The sequence below is a fragment of the Hippopotamus amphibius genome, chromosome 1 (assembly GCF_030028045.1).
Source record: "Hippopotamus amphibius kiboko isolate mHipAmp2 chromosome 1, mHipAmp2.hap2, whole genome shotgun sequence".
Taxonomy (NCBI): Eukaryota; Metazoa; Chordata; class Mammalia; order Artiodactyla; family Hippopotamidae; genus Hippopotamus; species Hippopotamus amphibius.
In genome coordinates, this window is record NC_080186.1 from 15,805,537 (window position 1) to 15,816,342 (window position 10,806).

Genomic DNA, 10,806 nt, shown 5'->3' on the forward strand with positions numbered 1-10,806 from the left:
GACCACTCAGATCCCACACGTTCTGGTACCACCACAGTTACCAGTAATTTCCAGGGTGACCTTGGCCAAGTCCCTCCCCCTCCCTGGGACTTAGTTCCCTCATCTGTACCACAAAAGGACTGGACTTAGAAGCTCTCTAAGGGTCTTTCTGGCTCAAATGTTTAAGGATTTTTCTACCATAGGACCAGCACAAATAAGTTTTTTTCAAAACAGCTGCTCCCTGGGGTCGGATTTGTGCAGTTGGGCTGTGCAATGGTTGCAGGTCAGAGAGGAGCTCATAGACCCTCCAAATGAAGCCAGGACAAGTGGTGGGCTCTAGAGCTGAGCAGGGAAACAGCCCTGCGCCACATGGATGGGGGGGGGGGGGGGGGGGGCGGGACCCAGGTGATGCCAGGTCCTGTCCAGTCTAGATGTCAGCAGGGTCTGGGTCAGGAGGGTGTGGAGGACTGGGAGGTGTCAGCAACGGCCCCTTCATCTCTCCCCGTGGCTGTCAAGGCCTGTGCTCTGGGGAGATTTGGGCAGTTTGGGCCACGGAAAATGTCCAGCCCTGACTCTGTGGCTTCCTAACCCAGTGGCCTCAGGCAAGTCACCTCCTCTTTCCCAGCCTCCTTTCCTTATCTGCAGAATGGGTGTCTCCATAGCGATCTCCCAGGATTGATGCTTATTAATGACTGACATTCCCCCAGCTCAGGCATTCTGACTCTGAAGGAGGTAGGTCAACCTCCACCCCTGGATATGGGCCTCCTGCAGGGTGGTGGGGGGGGGGGGGGGGCATTGGTTGCTTGGTCAGATAAGAAGCCCCAGAGTTTGGGGGCAGCCACCAGCATGCTGGCCACAGATCTGGGTCAGTCTCCCCTCACTGGGCTCCTCCTTGGACTTTTTTTTTTTGGCTACGCTGTGCAGCATGTGGGATCTTAGTTCCCTGACCAGGGATCAAACTCTTGTCCCCTGCATTGGGAGCGAGGAGTCTTAACCACTGGACCACCAGGGACGTCCCTCCTCCTTGGACTTGATCTGGCTCATCCAGCATTCAGAGAGTCCCAGATAGGAGACATAACCAAGCCTCACCCAAAGGTCCCAGACCTGGTCCAGCCTTGCCACCACCTGGCTGTCCAGTCCTGGCAGGTCACTTGACCTCACTGGGCTCCCCAAAGGGTCAGCCACGTTCTGCCCATCCTGATAGAGCCCTCAAAGCATCTAAATCTGCTTCACCCAGCTAGGAAATGATGCCCTTTCATTCTGATTCTAGTCTTTCAGGAGACTGAGGACAATTTACGAGGTGGGCCATGCTCAGTGGGCAGCTGGGCCAGCCCTAGTTTCTTCTGTCGTGAGTCCGCTTTGCAACCCCCAGGTCATCCCTTCCCGGAGTCCCAATGGCACGAAATAGCTCACACCTCGAGCCCCTACTGTGTGCCAGCCCTCTGCTCAGCAGCTCGCCCTTGCTCCCCTTTTCAATCCTCACAACAACCTTATGAGGTCATACCACTGATCTCTGGATGCCTCCACACCAGACCCCTTTCAGAGGGGAACAAGGTCCCAGAATCTGAGCCCACCCGCAGCAGTAAAATAGGATGTTTGCAACGCAAGACCCTGATGTCAGAGAGCTCTGGGTTCAACTCCAAGTGCGGCCAGCTTCCTGCTGTCGAAGCTTGGGCAAGTTAACTACCCTCTCCAAACCTCCCTTCCCATATCGGTAACCTGGGGATGATAATACAGGTATTCCCTACTTTCTGAAAGTTCAAGTTGGAAAGAAATCCAAAGTGGATTTTTGCTTTTATCAAAAAAGGCCTTTATTGGACTAATGTCAGCTTTTCGTAAAAGCAAAGTGGAAACAAGATTTCAGAAAGCAGGGGACACTCTTCCCTTTATGCCATTTCAGCTTTGGAAAGGCTCGCTCTACTTTCCGATAGCAGGGGAAACCTGTATCTACCTAGCAAGGTGACTGGGAGTATTAAATGGGATGTGCCTGCAGCAGTAAACAGGGAGCACTCAGTAGATGATCATCACCATTACCTCCTTTTTAGCTTGAAAGCCCCTGAGAATTTTTCAAAATAATTTTTCAGAAGTGGAACCCTTTTTTCAAACGAAATCCATTACCAAATCCCATCTATTTCAACAGATGTAAGTGGCGCTGCCCCAGGGAAGGCCCAGCCTCCCCCTGCGTGGTGGGGTGGGCCCACTAACCCCTCCCCTGCATCACGGACTCTACGACTACTCCAAAATTCAGGTTCAAAACTTCCCATTCTAGGTCTGAACCAGCACATGCACCCTCAGGACCCTTGCCCGTATTTCTGAGGGAGCACCCCCGATGCCAACCTCCCCCTCAAGCACCCCCACCCACCCCTGCCGGGCTGCACCCACCTCCAGCTTCTGCTTAGTGTCTGCACCCAGCAGGTCACGGACATCTTCATTGTAGATCTCCAGGTAGGAGGCCCGCACCAGGAACTTGGTGTTCTCTGCACACTGCAGGGAGTGGCCAGGGAGAGCAAAGACACCTGAGCACCTGCTGCCTGGCCACCACGGAAGGACATCGTGGCAGGAGGTGTCCCCAAGCACACCTGGCCCTGCCTGCCTGGCAAGCTCCCCACTGTTCTCCGGCTTGCTGGGCCCTCAAGCTTCTCAGAGTAGCATCACTTTCATCCTGCTCTGAACTCACTCGTGTCTCTACAAGCCTCATGGGAAAGGAAATGGGAGAGGCCTCCCCACTGTTCAGGTGGAGAGACCAAGGCCACAGGTAAGGCCTGGACCCAGCACTGGCCCTGGGCTAATCCCTGGCAGCTCTTCCAGTTGTTTGATGTTCCTGTGGGTCATCGAGATGAGTCCCAGGCGTAGTACAGCGGGCTCTGCAGCTGACTGGTCCCTGCTTTGCCATTTCCCAGATGTGGGATTCTCTGCACAGTCACGAGTGGTCACCAGGGCACATCTCACCCGCAGCCTGGACACTGGGATGACTGGTCTGGGCCCAGCCAATAAGGGCTCCAAGTCTTGGCTTCCCTATCTCAAGATGAGGATAACAGCCACCTCCTGCGCCAGGGTGGTAGTGAGATAATTATGCAAAGGGCTTTGCACAATGCTTGGTCTGTAGCAACTGCTCAATTAAAAAGGGAAGCTATGATTGTTTACAGACATTTCTCGGGCCAGCGCTCTGGGTCATCATATCTGTGTGAAATGTTACAGGAAGTGTTAAAATCCAAAAATGGCAGGAGGAAAACATAGAACTGGTAGGTAGAATTTTCTCAGCTTTAAGTTCTCCCATCACCTCTTCAGAAACCGGGGCCTGCCTCTGCTCACCTGTGCCACGTCAAGGCCGCTCTGACTGCGTCCCACAACCGATGCCCAGGTCACAAGCGCTCTGGGACCATTGACGGTTAACTCCTGGGGAGCCCAGCCCTGCCCCTTCCATCCACCAGGCCCATACCTGGACGCTCTCGAAAATGTGCTCGAAGGCCCTGGGGATGATGCCTCTTTGGCAGGGCGGGTCTGGCAGACCCTGCATGGTGAAGGACTTTCCGCTGCCCGTCTGGCCGTAGGCAAAGATGGTGCCGTTGTAGCCCTCGGTGACGCCCTGCGTGAGAGGACACGGCCCGGTGCTCAGCTGGCCAAGCACCGCCGGACTCGGGGCTGCAGGGTCGCCTCCTGTCTCACAGACTCAGGGCCCCTCCCTGGCCCTCCCACCACAGTGGCACCGGGCTCGGGGTGGGCAGTGCAGAGATGAAGAAGGCACAGCTCTGTCCTCGAGGAGGTCACTGCCTGGTGGGGTAGGAGAGTGTCCCTGTGTATGGCTAAGAGCCTGGCTGCCATCCTTTACTGACTGTGCCCTTGGCCTGTTCTTATCCAGGCACATGGAGCCCCCGCTTCCTCACCTGTAACAAAGGGTAAGAACAGCACCTCCTCTGAGGCTGTGGGGAGTACTCAGGAAGTATTTCATGCCCAGGCACATGAAGTGCTGGCATAGGGAGGTAGGTGCTCCCTAAATGTCTGCCTGGAATGTGGGGGAGGTGGACGTTTACACGCCTGATTCTCGTACGAGGTGGAGGAGCATGTAACGATGGAGTTCAGGACGGGTGAGGCAGTGCCAAGAGGGGAAGACAGATGGTGCGGCAAGAGCCAGGCAAAGCTTCCCGGGCAGGTCGGGGGAGCATGGGGGAGCAGAAAGGGTGGTTTGGATTTTGACAGTTAACAGGAAGAGGAAGGCGTTCCCGGCTGGGGGGACAAGCTTAAGCAAAGACCAGAGAGGTGAGAGGCTGAGAGCAGGTGGAGCTGGGGCAAGAGGGATGGAGAAGAAGCAGGAGGCAAACTGGATGGCATCCCCAAGGGCATCCTTCATTCACTGATTGTTCTTTCCATAGGTACTGACTCTCTTCTCTGAGGGTGACTGAGCTCTGGCTGGTGACAGAGCCGTGAACAAGGAAGACACCCTAGTCCCTGCCCTCATCCAGCTTGTGCGGTCACAAATTCTAGAACTTAGTGTGGGGGAGGGGGAATCCTGTGTCAGAACGTGGGACCAGAGAGCTGTGCCCAGTCCCTGAGGGCCCAGGTGGCACCTGTGCCCAGTTCCACTGCAAAGACAGATTCTGTAGGGACTTTCCTGGTGGTCCAGTGGGTAAGACTCCGCACTCCCAGTGCAGGGGACCTGGGTTTGATCCCAGGTCGGGGAACTAGATCCCACGTGCATGCTGCAACTAAGAAGTCCACATGCCTCAACGAAGATCCCGGGTACTGCGACTAAGACCCAGTGCAGGCAAAATTTTTTACTTAAAAACATTAAAAAAAAAAAGGAAAAAAAAAAAAGGCCCATCCTGTAGACCATTGCAGGGCTCGGGATCCCCAGGGACTGCGGGGGGAGGAGGACTGGAAGTCACAATCCACAGCTCATCAGAGGGCCAGGTGCTACAACCTGGATGGGCCCCCTGAGGTGGGGGAGAGGCGTGGCAGACCAGCCACCCAACCAGGAGCCTCAGAGGAGGGGCATGCAAAGTCCCAGGGACAGCACGGTCCAGTGCCTGGACCATCAATGTCACCCAGACCTGGACAAGGGATTCTATATCACAATAAATATTTTATAGGCACTGACCAGTAAGGCAGCCACCAGCTACACTAGAAGTGTGCCTGATGTGGCTGAGGAACTGAATTTATTTTAATTAATTTACATTTAAAAACTGAAGCAGTGTTAAAATATTTTCCCACCAAACACAACTTTATTTTTTTCGGTTTCATTTCATTTGAACCGTGGACACTCACGCACCTGAATTGAGATGTGCTGTAAGTGTGAATCACACACCCCATTTCGAAGACTTAGTATAAAGAAAGAATGTAAAATATCCCCCCAATAGCTATTATGCCATGATAATATCTATCATTTGTTTTATTGAAATGATATTTTGGATACTATTGGATCAAATAAAATGTATTATTAAAATTAACTTTACTTGTTTCCTTTTACTTTTTAAAATGTGGCTACTAGGGACTTCCCTGGTGGCGCAGTGGGTAAGAATCCGCCTGCTAACACAGGGGACATGGGTTCGATTCCTGGTCCAGGAAGATCTCACGTGCCGCGGAGCAACTAGGCCCGTGAGCCACAACTACTGAGCCCATGTGCCACAACTACTGAAGCCCTCGTGCCTACAGCCTGTGCTCTGCAACAAAAGAAGCCACTGCCATGAGAAGCCCAAGTACCGCAAAGAAGAGTAGCTCCCGCTCACCACAACTAGAGAAAACCCATGTGCACCAACAAAGACCCAATGCAGCCAAAATAAATAAATAAAATAAAATAAAACATTAAAAAAATAAAATGTGTGGCTACTAGAAAAATTTAAATTATGTGTGTGGCTCACGTTACATCTGTACTGGGAAGCATGACTCTGGAGCTCTGCCATCCCATGTGGTAGCCACTAGCCACGTGTGGTTACTTAAATTGAACTTAAAATCAAATAAAACTAAAGTTCAGTTCCTCGAAAGCACTAGCCTCGTGTCAGTGCTCACTTGCCACATACGGTTGGTGGCCCTTAATTGGACAGCCCAGATACAGCACATTTCCACCACTGCAGAAAGTTCTGCAGAACCACTCTGCTGTGGAGTGAAGCAGAAGACACCTTTACATGCACGTTTCAGGCAAAACATACGATTTCAAAAACGCTTCACCCATCAACTGACACCTCCAGACCCGCCAGGGATGTGTGCACATTTGAGCAGATCCTAAACACCAACCACTCTGCCCACCCTGGGTTCTGCCGTGTCCCCCGTATAATTATTCACTAAATGACTTTCATGAAGTCAAACTGGCAGTTGACTCTTCTTAACTTGATGTCCTCCTCAGCAATAATTCCCGTGAAGCTGCACTACAGGTCGGACATGCTAAATATTTTTTACTTCACATTAAAGTCAACACATAACTATTGAAATTGAAATAACAGCATCTGTGCTAAACTGCCTCACATCTCCTTTCTGTCCTCTCCCAAATGAACAGCTCTGTGTTCCATCCAGGGACCAAATTCTACTGCATCGATGTCTCTGGAAACCGGGCCTGTCCTCAGTCTGTCCTGGTAGGAGCCACTGGTGGGGTTGGGCAGCCGGTCATCAGAGGCAACTCAAAAGCCACGGGTGTGAAAGGGGGAGGATGGGGAGATGGCAAAGCCACTGGCTGGGAAAGGCCCACAGACCAGGCAGCAGGAAGGGTGTGGAGGTGAGAAGCTCAGGGTAGGACCTGCTGAGTTGGCGGAAAGGTGGGTCTGACGTGGACAGCTCCCAGGAGAGCGCAAGAGGTCACCCCGTGACAGAGAAGTTCAGGAACAGAGCCTGGATTTGAAGAGGGGAGAAGGGAAGGGAGGGGAGAGGAGGGAAAGGAGAGGAAGGGATGGAAGAAAAGGAAAGAGCAGAAAGGGGCAGGAAGGGGCAGTCCGAAGTGCTGGGGCCTTCGTGCGGTAGGACATGAAGGGAAGGGCCTGGGCAGGAGGCCCCCGGGAGGTGGTCAGAGCCCCACAGGACAGACACACCGCCACCGGGCCTAAGGGTGCCGCTGCTCCTGGCTCCGAGCCGCTGAGCCATGCTTTGCAAATGATCCACAAGCCACTCATCTCGTGGAGGCAGCAGGATGGAGCGTGGGGACCTGGCACTGGGCTGAGAATCAAAACCAGCCCTCACCCATTCTGTGACACGCGAGGCCTCAGTCTCCTCATCAGGAACGAGGACTCCAACTCTACATATGTCCACGGAGTCTGGTGAAGATCAAATGCTACATGCTGGTCTCTACCTGAAAGGCCCTTTCCTCCACCTTCTTGCCTAGCTGACTCCTCGCAACCTTCTGGTCTCAGCTTAGACCGCACCACTTCCAGCAAGTCCTCCCAGCCTTCCCATCCCCTCCAAGCCCAGGTTTGCCAGCCTTCTCTATGCTGACAAAGTCCCCTGGGATTCTACTCCCACTCCTCACCCTGGCTTGTAGCTACTAGCTTAGCTGCTCCCCCACCTGATCCTGAGCTTGCTGAGGGCAGCACTCCCTATGCCTACGACAGGGCCGGCTATGGGGATGCTATCTGTTAGCTGAATGAATGAATGAGTGAATGAATGAAAATGAACATATGTCATGTTGAGTCTGAGGCTCTGTGGGATGTCTAGAGGCAGAGGTCTGACAGTGAATGCCCTGTAGCAGTGAACTTGGGATAGAAGTGAGAGCTAGAGGAGAGATCTGAGGTAGCCACTGTCCCCTTAGGTTCTCCCCTCTGGGCTGGGTCTTCCTGGGGACACTGACAAGGGAGACTTGCTCAGGGGAGTTATTTCCAGGATGAGGAGGGGACCCATGAGCAAGGCTGAGGCCCTGGAGAAGGCAAGGCCAAGGAGAACTCAATCTCAGAATCTTCCAGTCTCCAAGGGGTGACCATGGACAAGGAAACAGAGGTGTTCTGTGGGGCCCCGGGGACAGGGCCAGGGCAGGTGGCTGAAAGCGTCGGGGAGGCTGACTCTGACTCACTGTGCAGAATAGTCTTCTAGGAGCTAAGAAGCCATGGTGGCTTGGGTAGCTCTGGGAAGAGTGAGCTCCTGTCATGGGGTGGACATTCAAGGACCCAGTGGGGGAGAAGGGCTGGGCCAGAGGACCTATTCTGGTCCCTTTCAGCCTGGGAGTCCAGGATGGTAGGACAGCCTGGCCACCCCCAGAGTCTGGGACCACCCTCTGGAGAGAGTTGCCCTCTTCTCCTGGGTGTCTTCTCCAGTCACTCCCTCACCACTGGGGGGCTCTGGGCTCCAGGACACTTGACCCTCACAAGGGGTTTTGACTGAGGCCAAAGGAGGTGATCTAGGGGATGTTAACTGGCCTGCCAGCCAAAACAAAAAGGTTCCATGGGCAAATACCTTTTGGAAATGCTGGGTTAAATAAGTGAAACTAGTTTCTCTACTGCAAGATTCCCCAGAGCCCCAAGTACCCTAATGTGCAGCTTCAAGTGAGGGAGGGTGTATGCAGCACTTCCCAAACTCTTTCTTTTTTTCCTAAAACAACCTGTGACATCTCACTTCACTAGCAAGTCGCTGCACAGCTGGGGAAATGGTGGAAGCAAGGAAACAGCCCTTGGGCCAGGAGACACCAGGAGTAGCTCCAGCCCCACGTCTACTAGAAACTCACTGTGGGAGCTTGGCCAGTTTTCTCCCTCTGGGCTTCGGTCTCCCCATCTGTGAAATGTGAACCTCTCTGTCATGCAGCTCCAAGGGGCTACCTAGTGTGAGCGTGAAAAAAAGCAGAAGCCCTATAAAGGGGCAGAAACTGTTGTTGCCTCTGTGTTCTTCAACCACCAAGGAGGAAGGTAAGTCAGACCAAAGGTAAAGGGTTTCCAGTCCTCCAAGACCAAGGCTAGGCCAGCAGCCTTTTCTCTGCAGAAGCAGGGAATTACTGATTCCACACTGCCCCCCTCCCCCATGACATAGGCTTGTATCTGCTAGGCCTCTCAGGAAGCTGAAGGGAGGATGAGGGATAGGATTATGGGTGCTGAGCGGAGAAAGCAGAGGCCAAGGCCTGGGGTAGGGCGAGGGGAGAGGTGGAGAAGGGAGAGGGGGGAGGGAGAGAAGGAGGAGGCCTGGGGCTTTGGGGAGAAGAGGAGGAGGCTGGGGAAGTGGCTGGAGCTTTTAGAGAAGTCCTGAAGCTGTTGGGTGAGGGTGGAGGGCAAGTGGTCCTGGGGGCTAGAGTTCGTGGGGGAAAGGCGCTGGAAGGATGGGGCTGAGGACCAGCCTTGGCACCGAGGGCAGCGGAGACCGGGACAGACACTGCAGACGGGTCCCAGCTGTCTGCTGCGGGGACAAAAGGCTTCAGACCAACCTGTTGTTGTCCACCTGCCCCCCTCCCACCCGGCTTGGGGGCAGGGCCGTCCCTCAGGACCCCTCCGAGTGGCCCCAGGTCCTGCCCGGAGGGTCCTCGGAGGCTGCCTCGCGGGCGCCCTCACCTCCACCAGCGGGTAGGCGATCTCGTTGTAGATCTGCTCGGTAAAGTGGTCCATGTAGTAGGCGCCGTCGAAAGTGAACTGCTTGGGGGGCTGGTCGACGGCGCCCGGGTTCTGGATGAAGCACTGGCCGCGCGCGGAGTCCACCGTCACCACGGGCTGGCAGTTCAGCTCCCGCTCCCGCTGGTTCATGGGGCGGCAGCGCACCACCACCTTCACCGACTCCGAGGCCATGGCGCCGCGGCGGGAGTCCCCGGGGTGAGGCCCGACGTGGACGCCGCGGCCCGGACGCGGGACCGCGGGGCTGGGGATCCCCGGCCGCCGGAGCCAGGGGGCGGGGCCTCGCGGCGGAGGCGGGGCCGCGGCCGGGGAGGGGGGGGACCGGGCTCCCCGGGGGGCGCCCCGGGAGGGGGAAGGGGGCGGCGCGGAAGTCGCAGGACCCGAGCCGGAGCCGCCGCCTCCTCCCGCTCCCGGGCTCGCCCGTCCCTGGGGCCCGGCCCGGGCGTGGGCAGTGGGGGATCCGCGCTGCAGGCGCCGCCGCAAGACCCGAGGCCCCCGAGCCGCCCCGGCAGCCCGCTCGCACGCACGCCGCCGCGGCGTTCGTGGTTGCCGGGCAACGCCAGTGGCGTCACAGCCCGTGGCTCCCGCTCCTCCGCGCGTTCTCTGCGCGCCGCGGGCCCAGGGGAGCGTCCCCGGGCTGGAAGGAGGCGCGCGGGGGCGGCCGTCGGGGAGCACCGGCACCGGCTTTGCCTGAGCGCCTGCCGGCTCGGTGCCAGGCGCTGCGCACTCGTTCTCTTCTCCAGTCCCCACAGCCCCAGCTCAGAGAGGTTAAGCAGCTTGGCCGAGGTGGCCCAGGGGAGGCCAGGCTCGACACCACCTCGGAGAGAGACACCAGAGGGGCGGCCTCGCCCGGGGGTTAGAGACCTGCTGAGAAAGGCAACAAGGACCTTGCTGCCCTTTATCCACATCCCTGTATTGACTCAGGAAGGCTGCCCCAGCGCCTATCACAGCACCCGGGGACAGAGCAAAGCTCCCCTCTGATGCTGCCCCTTGTTTTCATTAAGACTTAAGATTAAGAAGCAAAACAAAAAACTTTGAGATCCAAAGTCTTTTGGCTGGAGAGGCTTCCTGGCCTATCTCTCCCTTCCCACCCTCCAACTCAGCACAAGTCCCTCCAGCCAGAATAGCAGCCATCATGCCTCCTCTAGGTTACCCTTTGCACAGAAATTGTCAGCTACATGACAGGCGCTGGGAGACAGCCTAATCCTGTCCTCCAGGTGCCCATAGTCTAGTCTAGCGGGGGAGGCTGACATTTGAAACAAATATCCCACAAACAAAAATCCCATAAATCAAAGAGTATTAACAAACTAAAGGACCAGTGCCATGG

At 55.7% G+C, this 10,806-nt stretch overlaps 1 protein-coding gene across 2 annotated transcripts in view; it reads right to left on the bottom strand.

Moving 5' to 3' along the window:
- Nucleotides 1-9,821, bottom strand: part of KIF17 (kinesin family member 17) — a 48,051-nt gene extending 38,230 nt beyond the window's left edge. For both annotated transcript variants that reach the window (XM_057698504.1, XM_057698494.1), the window contains exons 1-3: nucleotides 9,423-9,821; nucleotides 3,419-3,565; nucleotides 2,362-2,463 (exon numbers count right to left, since the gene is read on the bottom strand). In XM_057698504.1, the coding sequence (XP_057554487.1) occupies nucleotides 2,362-2,463; nucleotides 3,419-3,565; nucleotides 9,423-9,653 (480 nt within the window). In that variant the 5' untranslated portion in view covers nucleotides 9,654-9,821. The remainder of the gene's footprint in view (nucleotides 1-2,361; nucleotides 2,464-3,418; nucleotides 3,566-9,422) is intronic.
- Nucleotides 9,822-10,806: the final 985 nt, after the last annotated feature.